Here is a 21554-nt window from a genome sequence, read left to right on the forward strand (position 1 = left end):
AACAATATCTTCCCAGTGGGCAATGCGATCGCAAGATATCTTTACTAAAATCACGCTTATCAGAGGAACAGGACAAAAGTTAGCTTTTGGAGTCCGGTGCCGGGAAATGGAGCACATGCCACGATTTTTCCCATTTAGTAATATATTAGGGTTCAAGGATCCTGCACAACTAAACAACTACATTAGCCACGGATTCCTTTGGAAATCGATCCCTTTTTTCTAAAAAAAATAGAGGTCACCAGCCCGATTGGGAAGCGAAACCTGACGAGATAGCCACAACAATCGTTGTACTGTGCCTGTAACCTGTGCTGACAGGATACCTAGAGTATTACTAGAAATGGTCGCGGCGTTGCTGCGCATAGCCATCTTTAGCTTTTTTCTTTTTCTTTGTTCTTTTTCTTTGTATACTTAGATGAGTACAAATAATGGTAACTGAATTATTCTTTGTACAAGTATTGTTCTTTTTATTTTTTGAGGATGAGTAGCAGAAATGTACAAGAGTTTTTAATATTTTGAGCTCATTTCAGTGTGTACCAATATATGATTTTATATTCTAAAGAGGGGATGGAAATTAATTCCAGACTCATAACAAAAAGAAAAGATGTAGTCAAAATATCATAATCCCATGGTATGTGACAGTTAAAGAATTATTGAAGCAAGCATTCAATGTGTGAAAGCAACATGTCTCCTCTCAAAGACCAAGGTTAATGTTCAAGGAGTTACAAAGCTAATGTTTAAAATTCGAATTTAGTCTGTATATTTTCTTTTTTTGGTGGAAGGCTCTGTTATATTTTTATTGCTATTGTTTTACTGTTTAACTATCCTTGAACATGTGGTACCTAATTTTTGCTTCTCAAAGGTACAATCCTCCAATCTTTAGAGTTGCAGCGAAGGTTGTGCAAGTTAAACTGAACGTGAAAAAAGCTCGGGCTGGTGCTCTGACAAAATTTCATTATAGTAGGAAGTAGTTACAAGCTAGTGTACACATCAATATTGAATGAATGATACTATAGTGGATGGACACATGTTGCAAGTAGTGAAGATGCAGGGGAAAAAAATTAGATGCTGTTATTAGATCAAGTAGGATATGCATCTGCTCAATCATAGTTGCAACTTGTTCAAGGATCCTTAGCATTTACTGGATGTTTAACCATGTCCATGCCGTGCAGCTAGCTAACAAAAGCACCTTTCTTTTTTGTCGCAGCAACCATCAGGGATATGCTGATTGAAGTTTAGCATGTTATCTCTTGGGACTGCTCTACCAGAAATAGAAGGTTGCAGAGACAAATTAATGTTTTCTCCTAAATACTAATATAATTTATAGTAGATGTGTATTCAAGCATTCGAATTGAGGGTTTCAAGAAAGGGCAGATTACTACAGACATGGATTCTTGCAGTTGAAACCCTTGTTGCTTCACTTCCTATTCTTGCAGTTGTATTTAGTAATCTGGTACCGAAGACTCAGCAACACAAGATAAAGTCTGAAAACTCACATCTCACAGCCTGTGAGGCGCTATTGCAGCTAGCTTGCAAGAAATCAGTACACCTGGTTGCAAGAGCAGCAGGGTCAAAGCTTATAGATCACACATTTGAGAAACAGGCTTCCAAAATTGAAAGGCGTTGCAGACCAAGGAGGACTAACCCATAGAGTGGCCAAAGACATGTGCTTTCTTCCACCCCAAATGATCCATCAAGACCAAGGTGTCCTTCGCCATGATCGTCGTCCTGCCAGAGATGAGAAACACGTTTCAGAGATCAAATGTTCAGAAGCACCGCCCATTTTGACTTCTCCAACATATGAGCGTGTGCGGTAGATATTCCCTGCCTTTCGTCTCATCTCTCATTTTCTCATGAAAGCTTTTATGCTAGGAAACAACTGAAATGTCGAATTTTTTCTCACCGAAAGCTGCATTCAGTCGTTATTCTGTTTACTCACCGGGCCTGGTAGCTGAAGTCTGAAGCGACGTTGGACAAAGTCAACCAAACGTAACAAAAGTGACGACGACCAAAGAGTCCCAGCCAAAATCCCCCAATTGATCGTCATGCCAAATCGATTCCCGACGATGCCCGCGCCAGCGCCAGCACCGTGGCTAATGTAGCAGGACCTCGCCACGCTCGTTGGCCGCGCCCGCTCCGTCCCGCAGCGATGCCGGTTTGGCGGACCTCGCCGTGGCGCTCCTCCGGATCTAGGCTGTCGCCCGGGAGCTGGAGCTGGAGCGCCGAACGTGGCCCCTGCCCGGTGGCGCGGAGGCCCCCGTGCTGCACGCCTGGTCGAGTCATCACCAAGATCCTGCTTCTGATTGCATTTGAAGGGGAATTGGATCTCTGGGAGGAGGAGATCGGGAGCTGAAACTCAAGCAGTAGGATTTGTTCGGGGGCACGGAGCTACTGCCGGCGCCGCAGTTGTCAAAGCAACAGATCTCAATGCCATCGCTGCTGGCATCATCCCCTTCCGCGGGCGTTGCCTCCGCCGCGCCGGCGCAAGCGGGCCGCTGGTTCTCCTGCTCTTGGCGTCCGATGCCCGGCGCCTCTCGTCTGTCATGGGTCACCGATGGAGCCGGCAGCCGCGGGGAAGGGGAGAAGGAGACGCCGCTAGCCGGCGCTACGCGCGCCTGCAGAGGAAGGGGAGCAAAGTCGAGCTGGCGTGGGGCGGGAGGCGCGGCGTCGTGGCGGCTCGATGCGTGTGCCCGTTGGGCAGGTCGACGCTGCAGCTCCTCATCCGTTCTCCTCCGCGGCGGCCCGATGGGTAGGTCGGCGCAGCGTGGTGGCGCGGGCAGCCCAACGTGGCGTCACCTATCGCGACGAGGAGGAGCGGGGTGGCGCGCGGAGGATCAGCGGTGTGTGGTTCCCTGGCGGCGCGCAGTGGCCCGGCGGGAGGTGTGGCGGCGCAGTGGCTCGGTGCGGCTGACCGCCGGGCAGCTCGACACTGCAGCTCTTCTTCTTTCGTTGTCCTCCTCCACGGCGGTGCGGTGGGTAGCCTGGCGCGCCGCGCCGCCGCGGGCAGCGAGCCGTGGCGTCGCCGCTCGCGCCGAGGAGGGAGGTGTGCGAGGATTGTGTGCTTCGCTGGACCGCGGGTTGATTTCAGCTAAATAGAAGGGTCTTTTGTAAAAAGCTCAGGAAGTGCATGACCCTGGCCGTTCGTCCGGCTTATCTGACGCACGGGAATTGGCGGCGACGTGGCCATGTTCACAGGCCAGCTTTTGGTCCAAGAATCGTAGGTAGAGATTCTAGGCTAGGCTACCATGGATCCTGAGTTTAGAGGGTAACTCTTCGTCAAATCCAATGTTCTATACCTTGATAATCTACAACTCCTGACACTGCACCAAGAAAATGAGGACCTGAGCTTCAGGTTCCAACAATGACGAGCTGGTGGCCTGGTGCAGTTAATCCAAGTTCGTCAGCTCTGAGATTGACCAGTGCCGCCGCCGGTTAGCAGGAGTCCGGAACTTAACTTGAGCGCCGCTGACACCTCAGGAGAGCTTGTAGCGGCAGGCTTATGGAGCCAGCATGGCCGCCGGCCCGGGCCTGCTGCCTCGACCACCCAATTGATAATGATAAAGTGCAGCGCCAGCCCATGCCCTGGGGCAGAAAAGCGCACAGGAAAAAGCAACGAACGATATTATATATAAGGCTATCTCTAATCATTCCCTCATCCAACTCCCCCCTACTATTTACTATATTTTACTACTTCCCTTCAAAAGATTCCTCCCCCTATAACTCCTCTCCAACCATTCCCCCCATATCTATTCCCCTATATACTATCACTCATTAACTAGCTATTTATTTAACGTTTTTAAATTTAAAAAAATCATACAGTATTTGTACTGTCATAATACGTATTATCATCATGTTATGGGGCTCAAACATGATTAATATCGCAAAGAAACGGTGTGATTAGAGATATAGGGAGAGTTGGAACTCACTCCATATGTGGGGCGAGTTTCAACTCACCCCATATACAGGGGGAGCTTTTGGGGGAATGGATCGGATTTCCCCCCAAAGCTCCCCCTACGTGGGGTGGGGGGCGCTTTACGGGGCTCCATTGGAGCAAGCCTAATGCACTAATTTAGAGGCCTAATAATAAGCTTGGGCTTTGACCTGATCGATCGGTGGCTTTCGCCTTTCAATGCTGTTCATACCCGGCGCGCCGTGTGTGGCCGGCTGTGTTCTTCGGGTACCTATCGTCCGGAGAGCGATTCCATGAACAGTTACGGACGGGCTTGGGCGTCACATCCGGAAGGGGACGGCACTGTTCGTCGCTGCCCAGGCAAGTTGCTCGTGGATGAACGCAAAGCATCCATGATACACATGTGTGATAATCCTAAACTAAGTGCCACGTCGTCCCGTCGAAATTAAATATCTTTTGCCTTCTTATGCGAAGCGAGCATGGTTGATAAATCAACAAAAATCAACAGTCTGGCTGTGCTTGTAAATACTAAAACGAAGTTGTGATCATATTATTCGGACTTGACCATTTCGATCCGAAAGAAGAATAAAGGTGGGTAAAACTACTTTTCCCGATCGAGCTAGGAGAATTGTTGCGTTCTCAGGCCTCATCCATCGGTTGCAGCCAGCACAGTCGACTTCGCTGGGTGGGACAGTAGCAGCAGCACCTCGGGCCGCGTGAGTGTGAGGAGGAGAGGGCTCTCACCTGGCGAGAACCGTGGCGCTAGCAAGAGGCATTATGCACTTTTCATCAATTCAAAAACTGAATTAGCTGGCAGCGTCGCCGGCCGTTGGAGGAGGCCTCAAGCGAGAGCAGCATTTAGTCTCCCCAAGTTTCTCGGAATCATTTGCGGTCGTTTTCCTCCCACCCGAAGAAAAAGGAGACACATAGTAGTACTACGCATCATTTCCCAGCTGTACGCTTGAAGAAACTAGTGCTAGTGTGTAAGCCTTGAAAGGCTTGTTCGTGGATGGCAATTGGCAGCAGCATTCCAACGCTAGCTCAAACATGAAACCACGGCCGCAGAAAAATAGAAATAGAATGGAGTTCTACAATGAGGATCGAAATGGACAGGGAGGTACCGGAGGAAATGCGTCACGGCCAGTACTTGCATGATTTTTTTTTTTTTTTGCCACGAGGCGGTGGGCGGTGGCCATGACATTTCCAAAGACGAGGACACCAGTACTTGCATGACCCGCAGTTTCTTTTTTCTCTTTTGAAAAACGTGGGAATTCGTGCAAGTACTCTCATACTATGCAACAAGTGCGGCCTCTCTAGCAATCGTAGAGTGCTTCTGTTCTGTCTCCAACGTACTAGTCGTACTAGAGAGGAGGAGAACAACACAGCACAGCGGAGTCAGGCGATGCACGCTGCTGTGCAGATACGCTGAGCCCTTGTTTGGGCTGCTACAGTAAGTACGAGGTAGAAGAAGGCTCCGGCCCCAACGCGGGCGTCGTCGATCGGGGTCAAGTCCGTCCTCTGATCCACTAATGGCATCGCACCTACAGTGCTAATCTTGTTCCTAACGTCGCGCATCGACCTAAATGTGAGCAGGTAGTACTGGTCCTAGTCCTCGTAGTAATACGGTATTACTAATACCACACGCGCAAGCAGAGAGGGGCCGCGGCCGTCGGAGCCGAGCCGAGCTGGGGCGCACGTCACGCGCAAGTGGGCGCGACACGCGATTGCCGAGAGCGCCCCCCCTGCTGGTGCCGTGGTGCCTCCGAGCCCTGATGCGACGCGAGATGTGCCCACGCGCTGCCAGCGCCACCGCGTGCGCGCGAGGCCGCGGCCCTGCTTCCTCGTGCTCGATGCCAGCTGCGGCGGCGCCCATGCCGGCAAACGCGGTGCGCGGATGCCGCCAAAACCGGCCTTTTTGGGTCCACCTTTTCCTCCTATCCCGTCGTCCCGTGCCTCGATCCCGCGCGCACGCAAATCCCCGGCCGCGATTCGGGTGGGTGTGGAATGGAATCCCCTTTGCACTGCGACCCTGCTGCCTTGCGTGGTTGGCGAAAGCTCTCATAGTTTAGGCAGGCCAGTGGCCATTTGGGGGGCCAAATAACCGGCGTCCGGATCCCAAATCGGCTGCACGTCCTGAATGGGGATGCGCAGGCGATCAGCTCAAGCATAGCGGCGGCGACCTTTCCTTCCTTCGATCGATGACAAAAAATCAACTTTCCAACAAGAGTTCCAAGCACGTCGCTGTTGTTTTGCTTACGACGGCTTGCTTGCGCACACCATGCCTTTTTTTTTCGTTCGAAAGCATTCGCGCGTTTACTCGTGAACCTGACCACCACGGCAGGAAGCGAGCGTTGCGTGGAACCGGACGGACGCCCTCGCCCTCGGTCTGCAAAGCTGCTCCGGACCGGACGAACACGAACCGAGGCGGTCAAAACTGAAAAGGGCGCAGGGAACCGAGGGCGGACTGGTGGGCATTGGCGCATTGCAAACATGACTCCCCCGCTTGCTACTTGTTCCTCCACACAGGATCTGGCCGCTGCTAGCGGATAAAAAAACGGCCATGTGTCGCCTAGCATCTCCGGTGCAACCTATATCCATTTGCACCCAAAGAATCCAAGAATTTCCTTGTCCATACCGCTACCTTTTGCGGCAGCACGTAACTTACCACCAGCTGCCTCTCCTGGCATTGGTGGGCGCTTGCTCCTGGAGGCTGGAGGAGCTGTGTGAGCTTCCGGCGATAGCTCATCGAGACAGCAGCATTTGCGAGAGCGCAAGTGGGAGGGAGAGCGACAGGGATAAGAGGGGGGGGGGGGGGGGGGGGGTCGCCTCGCCAACAAGTTGTAGGAAGGCTGCCTTTACGATCCGGGCTCGTAGCGCCGCCCATGCCGCCATGCCCTGGCCAAAGAACCCCATGACCTACCCATTTCGTGCCCATCACGCCCCCGATCCAGCATGAGTTCCTTCTCAGAGGAATAATGAGGAAAAAAAAAGAGGATAAGCATAAATCTGCAAAGTGCGAGCGAATTTGTCGATGGATCCAGAACGTTAGCCACTTTTATAGATGATGATAGAAAATTCTAGTGCCGCCCTTTACAAAACCGATGAAGCCATGAAGGATTGCGAAAAGGATAATATCTTAATGTAAAGGTCGCTGGGCCATGTTAGTAGCTGCGCTTTTCGGGGAAAAGAAAATGATTTATCAATAGCGCTTTTTCTTTGGCGTATATATGTGGATTGTTGTGGTGGTGTATCTCCCGGCCGTCTATACTCAGAAGTGTAGTACTATGTCATGGATTATTTGGAGCTCTGATGCATGGGACGCGATAAAATAGTTCATGAAGGCACACATTTTTCGTGTTTTGATATCTATATTCTTATTCGATAAAATAACTATTTGTATTCTTATCGGTAGGTATTTGACCGTGTTCGATTCGTTTACATCACACCTGATGATGTGATGTTTTAAAATTGAAGATGTGAGAATAAACAAAAAAAAAACTAGGTACTCGTACTATTTTGCGCGGGCTACCTGCTAGTTTTAGTTTTAAAGAGAGAGCGGTGCAATGGCAGTGTAGTGATGGTGGCGTGGTAGTACTAGCAGGCAATGCGCACTCCTACGTTGCAGTGACGTCGAATGCTGAATGCAACACGACGTTTGTGGGTTTAAGTTGTTTCCTAGGGCTGGTACAGCGACGAGTGAAGAAAGAGTGGTAGAGTTAGTTCTTTATCGAAGCGCTCAAAAAGAAGTCACTGCAAAACAATCCCCAAATGAAAAAAAAACTGTTACCCAATAAGCAAACAATCACGTTAACCGATTTAGTACTGTTAATCAGAAAAGTCAATTCGCAGTACTTGCTTTGACCAGCCATAATGCCAAAGCCCTATTGCGGATCACCTAGATTCTGACTTCCATGATGATGCTATACTAGTAGTCTAGTGCTACTTTTTTTTTTGATAATTAGTTTAGTGCTACTTACTACTGTGGCACCCGTACACACGAGCATATCGTTGTGATACAGCCACCAGCCCACCACATCGGCGGCTACCTTAGCTCCGGTGGTGGTCAGCAGCCGAGCCGTCACAGAAGCAGGCAGGCGTGACGCTACCGGCACAGAGACGACGACGACGACGTTCCTTTCGTTTCCGGCTACCACACGACGGTTTTACAACAAAAAAAAGTCCGCGCCCGTACCGCCAGAAAACCGTCGCGAGAGCCAAGCCCGGCACACGCAAACGGCCTGGGCGGATGGCACAGGGAGGGGGAGGACATGAACGGTGTGCGCCGAGCTGCGAGGGGGACGCGGCGCCTACCGCGTCAGGTCGGCACGGTCGCCGACGGCCTCTGATCTCCTCTCATCTCCGGATCTCCCGGCCGGGGCGGCCCTTGACCTCGCGAGTCGCGACCTTTATTCCAATGCCGGGCGGCCACCCCCCAACCTCGCTTAGCAAGCAGCAGCACCCACCAAATCGCTGGGGGTTAGCGCGCAAATCGCCCCGTGCGATCTCGCCGCGGGGGGTATAAGAGCTCACCGCCCCCACATACCTTTCCACGCCAAGCCCGGGCTTTTTCCTCCGCAACACCATTGACCACCGGAGCGGGAGCGAGAGCTCGGAGGGGAGCTGACCACCCGCGCGCCGCGGCTCCCGTGGAGATAGAGAGCGATCGCCGTCGGCAGCTGCGGCGGGGGAGGACGAGCGAGCTGAGGATGAAGGTGCAGTGCGACGTGTGCGCGGCGGAGGCGGCGTCGGTGTTCTGCTGCGCCGACGAGGCCGCGCTGTGCGCCGCGTGCGACCGCCGCGTGCACCGCGCCAACAAGCTCGCCGGCAAGCACCGCCGCTTCTCGCTGCTCAGCCCGGCGCCGCCGTCCTCGTCGTCGGGGCAGCCGCCGCCGCCGCTCTGCGACATCTGCCAGGTTCGGCCCCGTGCCCATGCGCGCGCGCATCATAATCATCCGATCGCTGCTCCAATCGCGACGACTGCCCAGGCTCGATGCGTGTTGTTCTGATCGGATTGCGCTCCATGTTTGTGATCTCGTTGCTTGCAGGAGAAGAGGGGCCTCCTGTTCTGCAAGGAGGACCGGGCGATCCTGTGCCGGGACTGCGACGTGTCGGTGCACACAGCCAGCGAGCTGACCATGCGCCACACCCGGTTCCTGCTCACCGGCGTGCGCCTCTCCGCCGAGCCGGCCGCCTGCCCGTCCCCGCCGCCGCCGTCGGAGGACGAGAACAGCAGCGCCAGCTTCTGCTGCGGCGCGGCCCCGCCGCCCGCGCCCGCCACCAGCCACGGCAGCGACAGCAGCAGCATCTCCGAGTACCTCACCAAGACGCTCCCCGGCTGGCACGTCGAGGACTTCCTGGTGGACGAGGCCGCCGCCGCCAACATCGCCGTCTCCGCGGACGCCTCCTATCAGGTTGGCGCCGCTGCTCCGAATCCTCCGATCCCCCGCTGCCCGTTGCCGTGACGACGAGTAGCAACCTATAGCAGCGGCTAGTCGTACCGCCATTCCTGACGAAGCTCGACACGTTCCTGAGCTAGCAGTAGCAGCGAGCACCGCCGCCGAAAGCCCCCCGATCACGTCGCCATCGGCATTAGTGCCATCGCTCCCAATCCAACCAGTGCCCCCCCCCCCCCCACCCATTATGGGCACGCTGTACGGTTTGGAGTTACGCTCGCAAACCCTCGCTGGTCCAGGGTGTGCGTGAGCACAATGTCTCCAGGAGCGAACTCTATTTTATCTCGCGGGCCCGGTTTAGCCACGGCGCCCTCATGGCTCATGCTACAATAAGAGTATATTATTAGTAGATTGACTGGCAGTTTTGACGGCTACTGGACTCTGATTAATTAACCCGGTTTCTGTTCTGATCGAGCAGGGAGGAGCAGCTACGCGGATCGAAGGCGTGCCGGACGGCGGCTACGCGGCCTGGATGGCGCAGGAGCAGCTCTTCGGCGACAGCGCGGCCGGCGGCGGCGGCGCGCGGGCAAGCCGGGAGCGGTGGGTGCCGCAGATGATGTACGGCGGCCCGGAGCTGGCCGTGGCCGGCAGCAAGCGCGCCAGAACCGCCGCGTCCCCGGCGGCGTACTCTTACTGGTGATCCCATCGAACCGGCGGAGGACCCGCGGCGGCCGACTCGCCGTCGCCGTCGCCGTCGCCGTGCCGCCCGTATTAAGCACCGGCTGGTGCACTAGCGTACTCTACTCCCAGTTTTAACTGTAACTGAAGTTGTTTCCGGGCTCATTTACCGCCACAACTTTTTTTTACGCTCTTCCGGGCGTCCTCGATCGGATGAGGATGCCTGTGAGCGTTCGTGCCTTTTTGACGGGGTGCTGGAGGGAGGGAAGCCTCCTCCTGCACCTCTGTATCTCTCCTGTTTTTTGCTCGGTGCGACTTCAATCGGAGCCTGTCGCTGTCCACATTCTCCTCGATCTGCAGCAACAGTGCTTGAGTCGTTCTCTTTCTCCGATCCCTCCGCGCAGGGCTCGAAGGAGCACGTGTGGAAGCCGCGATCTCTGGGGTTCCTCAACGTGCCGTTGAATTCCGGGGGGGGGGGGGGGGGGGGGGGGGGGGCGTTCGGTGCCGCGACCTAGTCAGAACAAGAGTACGGTCACTGGCACGTCCTAGAAATTAGGGACGATATGTTCACACCGCGGACATCATGTACAAGGTCTGAAAATGTCAAGTACCGTGCACACCTTTGGTATTTCACAGAAAAAATGAAATCAGGTTGAATAAAAGAAGTGAATCCAATTATCTAATAAGTAAATATAAAAGTGCATATCATAGGGTATATTTAGGTTTCCCCTAAATTAGAAACACATAAAACCGTCCAGTAAATTACTTCCTGAGGAACATTCCGTCCAAGCAGAGCATTAGGTTTCTTCACAACACTGGCAAAGCAGTACTCATATTAGATAATTTGCCCTCCTTTTTGAAAATTCTAAGTTGGATTTCATTGTCAAATCAAAATTTCAAAAAAAGTTGAGAGTTTATGGTACATCTTATGGGCCACGAGCTGATTTAGCCGAAACGCAAAAGCCCAACAGGCCAAAACTGATTTAGGTTGGGAAACCGAATATTGCACAATTTCGCTAAAATAAATAAAAAAGAAAAGAAAAAGCGGGGTGGCCTCTTCCGGTCTTCCCCTGATAAAATTAAATATTAGAGAGGAAAGGCCGACCGGAGCCGTGCACGTTCGATGGATCTGTCCAAGAGCCAGTTGGATCCGAATGGCGTGTTTGGCAGAGCGGCACTTCATGAACTCCTCCAACTCTACTAATGTTGTTCTAAACGCGTTTAGCTACAACAACTCTAACTCCGAAGAGTTGGGACCTAACTCCACATTTTTCTTGGAGCTCCTCAAAAGATGCTCCAAAAATATCAGTTTCACACCTCCTCGTAGAGTTAGGGGTTATTTATCCATCATTGCCACTGGTTACACAACTTACCTTTTGTTTCTATTTTTCCTGGCTCTCATCCCCAATCTCATCTTCTTCCTTACGTCACCCACGCCACCGCGCCGCCCTGCCCTACAGGTCTGCGTGCCGCTCGGCCCCCCGCGGCACTGCGCACGCCACGACTCCTGCGGCGGCGCTGGTCCGCGCCGGCACAGCCCCTTGCAGGGCCGCGCCGTGGCCTCCGGCGGTGGTGCGCCGCCACAACCCCTGCGCCGGTGGTTTGCTCCGCCGGCCCCCCGCAGCACTGCACCCCCACGGCGGCGCTGGTCCGTGCTGCCCCTGCCCCTTGCAGGGCCGCGCCGTGGCCTCCGGCGGCGGCACGCCACCACATCCCCTGCGCCGCTGGTCCGCCCCCCTCCCGCGGCTCTGCGCGCGCCACGCCCCCTGCGGCGGCGCTGGTCCGCGCTGCCCTGCCCCTTGCAGGGCCGCGCTGTGGCCTCCGACGGCGGTATGCCTCCGTGCGAGCTACCGCGCCAGGGCGTGGGAGTGGGACGCCGTGGTGGCGAGAGGGAACGCCAGGAGGGAGAGAGGCGGAGGATCGCCGGACGGAGCGCCGCCGCTACCATTTCTCGCCGTACATAGGACGATGTCGGCATGGAACCACTAGCAGCGACACTATAGTAGAGAGAGGAAGAGGAGGGGAGCAAAGACAGTGACATGTGGGCCCATTCACAAGGGTTAAAATAGATTATTCACATCAAGTTAGCTGATTTCTGGAGTTGGAGCACTGTAATAAGTCAAACATGCACAATAGCTCCATATTTTTGTAGAGCTAGTGGAGTGGAGCTGTAAGAACGTGGAGTTGCTACTCCGAAGCTATTTTTTTGAGCTGAAGTGCTCCCAAACAGGCCTCTTTTATGGCTTTGGTTTATCTGATTGGAAAATATTTAGCAAATAATTTCTTCTAATTATATAAAACACAGAAAATATTAAATATTCATGATATCTCTCTTTTTTTTCTTATTTAGTTGAGAATATATCAAACTATGGAAACTTTAATTTGGAATATGAGATACCAGGTGAGGGGCGCAGACAGGTGGGACGGAGATTTCCTTCCTCGTCTTTCCTCCGCCGCCCTCCGCGTTCGGCGCAAACCCCCTCCGTGCCCACCTCCGCGCGCGCCGGCCGCCCGTCCCGTCGACTGCCTACACGCAGGCAGCGAGCTCCTGCCCGGCCGCCTCCCGCCCACGTCTGCGCGCGCCGCGAGCTCCCAAGTCGAAGCGGGGATGGCTCTGGCCAGATTGGCGTCCTTCATCCTCCTCGCCGCGGCGGGGTTCGCGGCGGCGACGCGGTCGCCGTCGGCCTTCGTGCAGAACGCCATCTACTCCAACCGCATCACCATCTTCTCGAAAACCTACTGCCCGTAAGTCCTCCCTCGCAGACACCAACGACTTCATGCCGCTCTCTTTAGCTTCGGGTGAGGGTTTGGTGCGCACGGGCAGCAGAGCGTCACCATGCGCAGAGTTCAGATCCCAGGAAGTTTCGGGTCTAGCCGCTGTTGCTGCTCTGCTTGGCCAAGGCTTTGGTGTATCGTGAATTGGGTCGATTTGACGGGTGATTGGGGGTGGGGAATTGGACGTTCCCCCCTTTCAATTGAGCCGCAGGAAGCCGATATTGGTTAGGGTTTGTTCATTGGTGTCATGGTGTGGCGGAATGGGTGCAAATGCTGCAGTTAAGCTCCTATACGTGAAAAATGGAAGCCAGAACCTGTTTCATGTTTGGTGGAACTTGGGGTTACGTTCAGTGAATCTGTACTGTCACCAAGGGACTTGCTTCATTCTGCAGATTATACGGCTCTAGTTTATGGCCCAAGATGCTGGTCTGCACTCTATTACAAGTAAAATACAGTCTATAGCCTATAGGTTCAGATCATACTGTTTATGAATCGGCTGCTATGTGAATTATGCAGTGTACTATTGTACCATGTGGGCGAACTGTTGTGTTCACAGGCTCAACAATCTCAACCGTCTTTAGCCGACCAGGACCAGCAGCCAGTTGGTCTGTTACTAGCAGGCAGATTGAACTGACTTGCTGTATGTTTGTACCCAGACATGTAGTATGTTGTAACGTGGTGAAGTGATTTTACCATTGGTTGTTTCCATCTTAGTTTTCATGACAAAGAATATGGATGAGCCTGAATTCCAATTGTAATCAGAATTTCAGGCGGCACTATACACCCTAATCTACATGGTAATTTTCATATGCTATTTTCATGTTTAGGTGTTCAGTTTATTTCTTTGTAATTTACTTGTCAGAACACGAAAGGTAAATACAGAGAGTGCAACTTTTGATTTTAGGTAAATATGCTTGCTACATGCTGATTGTGTATATTGAGCTAGGGTACCTTGTAGTTATAATTCCAAACACTTGCTCCCTCCGTCCCATAAAATAAGTCATCCTAGAAATTCTAAGACAAATTAACAAGAAGGTAAAATGACCATGTTTGTATCTATATAATATCCATATTTGGCACTAATTGATTCTTGCATGCACATGCACTTTCTAAATAGAGTAGGGTGACTTGTTTTTTGGGACAAATTTTGAATCTCAGGATGAATAGTATTTTGGGACGGAGGGAGTACTTTTTTTTTTGTGAGAATCCTAACCCAACTGAAGTACCTCTCGAAACTAACTCCTGTCCCTGCTGAATCAGAGATCAGTCAGAATCCTCACTTTTTCTACCCTTCCTTCCCTGTCTACACAATTCTCACCTGCGATTCATGGAGAAGGGGGTATTGTTCTTTGTTGTACCTTTATGGTCTTTGTCTGTTTAATTGCCTTTTTAGCTTATCCATCCTTCTCTCCAATGGTGGCATGATTTCTACTGTGCCCTTTCTGCTTATGGACAAGATACTGATTATTCTTTCATCCCATTCCTCAAATGTAGTGTGTCAGCATGAAAAACCATCGTGGCTGTTGTTGCTTTATCAGTTTCCCCTATCTTGTTCCTTGCTTGGGTATGGATATTCGTCTTTGGCACTTTGGTTACTTCTCTCTAGAAGCATAGACTAGGCTATTACTCTAATGCTTCAAGGTCAAGTAAGGCTATCAGTTGATGTGATGATATTGTTGCTGGATAAAGTGAAGTCCTGTCCTTGTACATGAATAAAATGTTCGAAAAGAAAACACACCACTTCTTTTTATGGCCTGGTTACTTTTGCAATATTAAGTACTAATAGCTCACTTTTTTTTACTAAATCTCTCTTTACTTTCGTTCTCGTAGGTACTCTATCCGTGCTAAGCGCATATTTCAAGATCTCAAGGAAGATCCATATATTGTTGAACTAGATCTCCGAGGTAATTATCTTTGATTCATATGCAATTTTGATCAAATCACATACTTACAGGAATTTGTCTGCAAGAATTACAAACCTAATATACACATACCGTTCAGAGGATGGGCGTGACATTCAAAGTGTTCTCCTGGACCTAGTTGGGCGCCATACTGTGCCACAGGTGTTTGTGAATGGCCAGCATGTTGGTGGCTCAGATGGTTAGTGTTTGAACCTTGGGCACCCTTAAACCTTCTAGCTGCACTGTCTTTTACATGTGAGCATACAACTACCTTGGTCGATATCAACAATCAACATTTTTCATATATAATTGCAGATACAGTAAATGCTCTTTCAAATGGACAGCTTGAGAAACTCCTTGGTAAGAGTCAGTCACAGTGATTGGTCTCCCGACAGGCTCGCACTGTCAAGAACACGTTAGTGACTCACATTTATGTACGGGAGGTATATGTACTTGAGGGGTTTTCTTCTCTGTATAGGACCGCACAGAATGTTGTAGCTCATATAATATGTCAAATGTTTTTTTGGCGGTATGGTAGTGTTGTGACAACAATCTGTATGTACTTGATATGTGTGATCTGCTCAATTACATATACATTGTACAATCTTTTCTACTTCCCCTTCTTTTTTCTATGAATGGAATTTGGTTGGTTTACCTTCATTATGGAAATTTGAAGTAGCACTAGAAAATTCCTAAACTTCCGGTGGCTATGGCTATCTGCTCTTTAACTTGTTTGGAACATCATGAGTTCCCCAATTTTTTTTCCTACAAAAAAAGGGGGGGGGGGGGGTAAATGTGGCAGAACGTGGTGGCTGTCAATGAGAAAAGCACAAACTGAAAGCGCATTCCATTATGAAATTTGCTGGTGCAATAACTGACGGGAACGTATATAAACTGATAATAAGAGGCTTTGGCGTATGCAGGGCACATTTACACAATAATCAACTAGTATAAACGGATCCATAAGTAACAGTTGCTGGGCACGCACTACAACATCAGCAACGGTAGGGGCAGCTTTGTGTTTGCTCGGTTATTCATCAGTCACCACCGGCCTCTTCCCCCGGGTGTGTGTTCTTCACCTCCTGAGGCCGATCAGCGCGAGGAAGAGCGAGACGTAGTCGAAGCGGTAGACGTGCCTGAGCATGCCGACCTTGCTCTCGTCCCACGGCGGGTACCGGAACAGGAACTCGATGAGGAAGCTCCTCTTGAGCACCGCCTTCTTGTGGCTGAACATCTCGAACGAGTACTTGCCGTGGTACTGCCCGAACCCGCTGTGCCCGACGCCACCGAACGGGATGCTGTCCATGCCGTACTGCAACCAAATGTTTTTTTTTTGGCATATAAGGTTCAGAAAACAGCGTGCATCGATCTATTCAGTGGGGAACAGAAAGAAGAAGAAGAAGAAGAAGAAGAAGAAGAAGAAGAAGCTCAGAGCCTCAGACACTGCAGGAGTGATGCATACATACCTGCACGATGGCGTCGTTGAATGTGACGCTCCCAGACGACGTCTCCTCGATGATCCGGCGCTTCAGCTTCTCGTTCCGGGTGAAGGCGTAGATCGCCAGCGGCTTCGGCTTCGATTTCAGGAACGTGATGCTGTCTTCGATCTTCTTGACCTGGAAAAAAAAAACGGATGCAGGTGCCCGTTCAGCGGCTAGCTAGCGGCATCCATCCGGATTCAGCGAGTGCAACGCGGCAGCAGACGTTCACGCGCACCGTGATGATCGGGAGCAGCGGGCCGAAGATCTCCTCCGTCATGATGTCGGAGTCGAGCGGAGGGTTCAGCAGCAGCGTGGGCTCGATGCTCCTGCACAGTTGGGGGAATTAACATGGCGTCAGGCAGCGGCGCCGGGTTTTCTGCGGTGACACTGCAATCGCCATGGCGATTTCTCTTACAGCGTCTTGGGGTTGCAGTGGCCGCCGTGCACCACGGAGGCCGACACCCTGCTGTCCGCCAGGAGGCTGCTCAGCCTGTTGAAGTGCTTCTCGTTCAGGATGCGCGCCATGTACTCCGGCTTGGTGAAGAACCTCTTCAGGGTCGACTTGAGCAGCTCGATCTTCAGGAAAAACAGGCGTCACAAAAAGTCAGAAAACGTGTATGCCCCCATCATCGGATGGTGCACAGACTGAAATACTATGCCCATCGGAGAAAACTGAAGCGTACAGACCAGAATGGGCGCAAATTCCTCCTCGACCAGCACGTAGTCGATGGCGATGCAAGCTTGGCCGGAACAGGTGGACCATTTGGCCCCAATTATGCGGTTCACAGCTACCTGCGTGTAATATAATCAGCGTCATGGTCATTCTGCCATGGAACACAGCTGAAGAGCATGAACAGCACAAGGGGGGGCGTACCTGGCTGTCCCTGCTGCTATCGAGCCGGTCGACGATGCACGGGCACTTGGAGCCGAGCTCGAGCGCCACCGGGGTCAGGTGCTTGGCGGCCTTGGTCATGATGAGGCGCCCGACACGGCTGCTGCCTGCGAGAGACACCCGGAAACGGCCATCGTCAGACGATACGTTCAGGCAACGGATGCAGGGACTGTCAGTGGCTAGCTCATCATCTCTGTTCAGAGAGCTCGTGCGTGGTCGGATTGTATTACCGGTGAAGAGGACCTTGTCCCATCTGTGCTCCATGAGCCTGTCCCCGACGTCCGCGCCGCCCTCGACGACCTTCACGGCCTTGGGGTCCAGGTACTTTGGGATGTTCGCCGCCAGGAACGCGGAGGTGCACGGCGCGAGCTCGGACGGCTTCACCACCACGGCGTTGCCGGCCGCCAAGGCTCCGGAGAGCGGCTCCAGGGCCAGGCCTGCGTGCAGCGTGCGTGCAAGCATGCCGAAACACACGGTGAGTTCTGATCACGAAAACTGTGTTCAGTAACACGCGCAGAGACGATGTGGTTGCCAATCACGCCTCTGTTCCGATCACAAAAACTCTGACAGTAGCTTCTGAATTTGAATTCACAGCTAGTTTATTTCACCTCCTGCTCCTGATGCCGTCGAGCAATCGTTCACAGAGCACGGTACCGGTCGTTGACAGAAAACAGTTGGTTACTGCAGGTTTAGTTTCACTGGTCTATTAACCCGTGCTCCCGCACGTGCTAGTTAGAGATATTTAATAATTATAGTTAGAGATATTTAATAATTATCTAGCTCTCTTTAAGCAATTAAATGTTATAATCCAGTACATTATGTGATTATAATAAATGTGATAAATTTAGTTACTAACAATTTTTTCACTTTGCATCACACCTCCATATATGTTTGATATGTATTTAATTGAACACTTTGTTTAAGCTATGTGAACAACATGAAAATTGGTATTCTTATCTCTTCTCTTATACATGAATATATAGTGAGTTGGTGACACACACATTATGATTAGTATTTTTATATAAGTAATAACATAAATAATATATTAATAATTATAGAAATAGTAATTTAGAATTTTATATTGATGTGCTTTAAGATTTTATTGTAATAATATAATTTTGATTCATATTTGGGTTTATTTTAACTTTTTATTATGATATCATTGGATAATATATTTGAAAATTTAAGGAATTATTTGATATTATTTTATAATGGCATAAGTGGGTAATTTACATGAAGATTAGAGGTTATTTTAGATTTTTTTATAATGTCATAGGTGAGTAATTTAGATACATATTTAGGGGGTTACTTTAATCTATTTTCATAACGGCAAAGGTGGGTAATTTATTAAAAAAAGATAATATATCCAATGATTATTATAATTAGAGTTGCTGAATTGATGGCGGATGTTTCTGATTTTTGTGAGAATTTGTAGAATTTCTCTATTTTGTTAGATCGTCCACCTAAAATCCAGGTGGCTTCACCTAGAAGCTTGAAAATGAATCTCCAATTATTAATAGTAAGATTTTTCACTGCACCGTGCGTCCACCCAAATCCTCGACAAGAAAACGTACGAGATCTACCTGTCACAAAGGTGACTCCTAACCGACCCCACACCGGGGATCTCAAACACCGTCGCCGTCAGACAGGTTGGTCCAGTCACGAGCCACAGCCATTACGCTGGCTTTTCGCTATCATAGCACTAGCTTGTGCTTGTGTAGTAGCGAGCCTTTCATCAGGCCGCTGTTGGTGAGGCTAGAGAGTAGGAGCAGAGAGTGCCTACGCAGCTTTGTTGCGAGCCGCAAGGATAACGGGGGAGCAATTGCAGTTTGTTGGGGTGGGCAGTGGACTTGGTGTAAACATCTCTGCATTTGCACTTTGGAAGGACGTTTACAAGACGTCTAGACTCCACCATATTAATGAAGTGGGCCGTGACAACTAGTACTCCAACATTTGGCTAGTTATGCCATATGGCCTATGAACGTGCCTCCATTTCCTACTCCTACATCTCTGATTGTAGTTCAGCAAAAAAAACAATAAATATCTACCAGTTCAAAACCTATTTTTCTTACATTTTTTAATATGGTAAATAGACTGGATATGAAAAGTTCTATCGACTACCAGGATCCAATCCAACTGGATCTAACCTAACAGGGGATCTTAGCTGTGTTTAGATCCGTAAAATAGTGGTAAAAAAGTCACATTAGACACTGTAGCACACTGTAATATTTTTCATTTGTTTGTGATAATTGTTGTCCTACCATGACCTAACTAGGCTCAAAAGATTCGTCTCGTCGTGTACATCAAAACTATACAATTAGTTTTTTTATTTACCTATATTTAATACTCCATACATGAGGCAAGAGATTTGATGTAATAGGTGAATAATAAAGTTTGGAGAAATTTTGGAACTAAACACAGCATGCAAAGGTAATGGAGCTGTACCTGTCAAATCTGCCCTCACACACCCTCCTGTCTGTTTCTGAAGTGTCTCGGACACGTTTGGTGCTGGTCACCGATGGGCCTGAGGCTCCAATCGACAGCTCCGAATTATGCAGCTGATGCCACGATCGATGTGATGTCTAACCAACAAGCAATTACTCTCCAATTATGTTTTTGGCGTGTTGGCTATTTCTTAGGCTGGTGTGTGTGTGTGTTAATTTTAATATTCTTACTTCTGAGAGAAGAACGTTCGGTCCTACAGTGGCCTTTGTTTTGTTATCTTCTATAGTTCATAGAACACGCAATCCGAGAAAAAAAATTATACTAAACGAAGTCTATTTGTAAAACCTCTTTACGGATGAGCGTAACTTTTTCGCGACAAATCTAATGATGATAATTAATTGATGATTGACTACATCAATACTACAATAACCATCTTCAAATTATGTGGTCAAAAATCTCATTATATTCGTCTGAGTTCCTAGCGCAATCAATTCTAGGAGAAACCGAACAAAGCCAGTATGTTCATCGCAAACACCGCTGACAAATAGAGTGGGGCAAATTGAGATCGGTCTCGTTCTCACCTATTGGGAGGTTCCAGCAGGAGAAGATGAGCACGACCCCGAGCGGCTCCGGCACCACCAGCGCGGTCGCCGGGAAGGCAACCAGCGGCGCGTGAGCCTGCATCCCCGAAACCACAGGTGTTAAAGTTAAATCCATGACAAGCTCATGCAGAGAGCCACGATGAACGGACTGAAACTGAATGGCTTCATGCTGGTGGTACAAGGCACTGGAGAGTGGAGAGAGAGAGAGAGTATCATTAGCAAGAGAGAGCTTTGCCTTCTCGGGCGCCGCCCACTTCTTGAGGTTCTGCAGCTTGTCGACGACGGACTTCTTCAGAACCCCAACCTGTGATGCGATTGAACACACACGATTTCGTTCCGTGAACCCAAATGGATGGACGGACGGAACGCGAAGCTTTGCGCATGAAAATTGAAACGCCGAGCTAGGAGCGAAAGGAAAAGGCAACCTCGTCTCGGAAGGACTCGGCGCGGTGCTTGCCGAGGTCCGCGCGGAGCACGTCGAAGATGCCCTCCTCCTTGTCCTCGAGCAGCCTGACGAGGCCCCGGAGCTGCGAGCGGCGCCACTCCAGGTCCCGGGTCCTGCCGCTCTCGTACACCTCCCTCAGGTCCCCCGCCAGGCCGCCGAAGCCCAGGGCGACCTCCTCCAGCACGCTCCCCATGGCCGATAGCTCTCGCTGCTCGAGTGCTGGTGGCAGTGGCAGCTTCTCGGGGACTGGGTGCCCTCTCGACGTCTGCAAAGCGTAGTAGTAGCCTGCGCGCTGCGTTGCTGCCGGTGCACGCGAGTTTGTGTTAAATAGTGTGCTGGCCCGTGGCCGGCCGTGTGGTTGGGCTGGACCTGGACTGGTGCACCCGTCGCTCATCAATGGAGCTGTTGGGTACAGGGCCCCAGGGCTCGCTCCAGTGGTGGTGGTGGCCCGACGGATGCGGTTGGGACCGTTGGGTCTGCAGAGTGGTTGACAGGAGACCTTGAGCACGGCTGCCGCGTGCATATCCTTGACCATTTCCCGTACATTCACTTGTGTTTCTGGGAGACTGAAGGCTGAACCGTGCAAAGGATGCAAGAACCGCCGGAAGGGCAGAGCCGTGTGCGGCCGGAGGGCCGACGGCGGCCGAGGCGAGCAGACCCCGTCCGCCTCGAGGCGGACACGTACGGCGACGCAGGCCTGTACGTCGAGCCTCGTGTCCCGGATTGATCGGTGGCGCCGGCAGGCACACCGGTATGTTCAGTTGGGTTGGGGGCATCGATCCGCGACGTCCCTCTCCGGCGGATGGAATGGAAGCCGACTCGGTGGCATCGCGTCATCATCCGGCGCAATAAGTTCTTCATCTTTTCGGGGAGGATCCGGGGGTTACCAGTCCTGTCTCCGGGCCTCATCATCATCCATCGGCGGATAGATACAACGGTTGGCTTCCACACGATTCGCCTTCCTTCTCCTGATGATGTTCTCCATGTGTTCCTCGCCGGCCGCATGGACGGACCGGCTGAATGCTTGCTAGGAAG

The 21554-nt window shown here is 51.1% G+C and overlaps 3 protein-coding genes and 1 long non-coding RNA gene across 5 annotated transcripts; 2 read left to right on the forward strand and 2 right to left on the reverse strand.

The window, feature by feature from the left end:
• Nucleotides 1–931: 931 nt before the first annotated feature.
• Nucleotides 932–2129, reverse strand: LOC120657318. Its single transcript, XR_005668127.1, has 3 exons — nucleotides 1937–2129; nucleotides 1643–1725; nucleotides 932–1546 (listed from the first exon to the last, which is right to left on the reverse strand). It is a non-coding gene; the product is annotated as an uncharacterized LOC120657318 (long non-coding RNA).
• A 6013-nt stretch (nucleotides 2130–8142) lies between these two features.
• On the forward strand, nucleotides 8143–10321 carry LOC120710955 (B-box zinc finger protein 20-like). Its single transcript, XM_039996422.1, has 3 exons — nucleotides 8143–8820; nucleotides 8953–9318; nucleotides 9779–10321. The coding sequence occupies exons 1-3, from the start codon at nucleotides 8614–8616 to the stop codon at nucleotides 9998–10000; spliced, it is 795 nt and encodes a 264-aa protein (XP_039852356.1). The 5' UTR covers nucleotides 8143–8613; the 3' UTR covers nucleotides 10001–10321.
• A 2072-nt stretch (nucleotides 10322–12393) lies between these two features.
• LOC120710997 (monothiol glutaredoxin-S6-like) lies at nucleotides 12394–15314 on the forward strand. Its single transcript, XM_039996426.1, has 4 exons — nucleotides 12394–12723; nucleotides 14584–14657; nucleotides 14755–14853; nucleotides 14970–15314. The coding sequence occupies exons 1-4, from the start codon at nucleotides 12587–12589 to the stop codon at nucleotides 15032–15034; spliced, it is 375 nt and encodes a 124-aa protein (XP_039852360.1). The 5' UTR covers nucleotides 12394–12586; the 3' UTR covers nucleotides 15035–15314.
• Nucleotides 15315–15478: 164 nt separating this feature from the next.
• Nucleotides 15479–20825, reverse strand: LOC120710971 (aldehyde dehydrogenase family 3 member F1-like). 2 transcript variants are annotated; one of them, XM_039996424.1, is made up of 10 exons: nucleotides 20500–20825; nucleotides 20310–20378; nucleotides 20054–20150; nucleotides 17258–17464; nucleotides 17010–17134; nucleotides 16823–16927; nucleotides 16551–16711; nucleotides 16371–16461; nucleotides 16121–16270; nucleotides 15479–15966 (listed from the first exon to the last, which is right to left on the reverse strand). In XM_039996424.1, exons 1-10 carry the CDS (start codon nucleotides 20710–20712, stop codon nucleotides 15730–15732), a joined length of 1455 nt encoding a protein of 484 aa, XP_039852358.1. In that variant the 5' UTR covers nucleotides 20713–20825; the 3' UTR covers nucleotides 15479–15729. The 2 variants fall into 2 exon arrangements, with proteins under 2 accessions (XP_039852358.1, XP_039852359.1); XM_039996425.1 differs by lacking the exon at nucleotides 20310–20378.
• Between the last annotated feature and the right edge of the window lie 729 nt (nucleotides 20826–21554).

The sequence above is a fragment of the Panicum virgatum genome, chromosome 1K (assembly GCF_016808335.1).
Source record: "Panicum virgatum strain AP13 chromosome 1K, P.virgatum_v5, whole genome shotgun sequence".
Taxonomy (NCBI): domain Eukaryota; kingdom Viridiplantae; phylum Streptophyta; class Magnoliopsida; order Poales; family Poaceae; genus Panicum; species Panicum virgatum.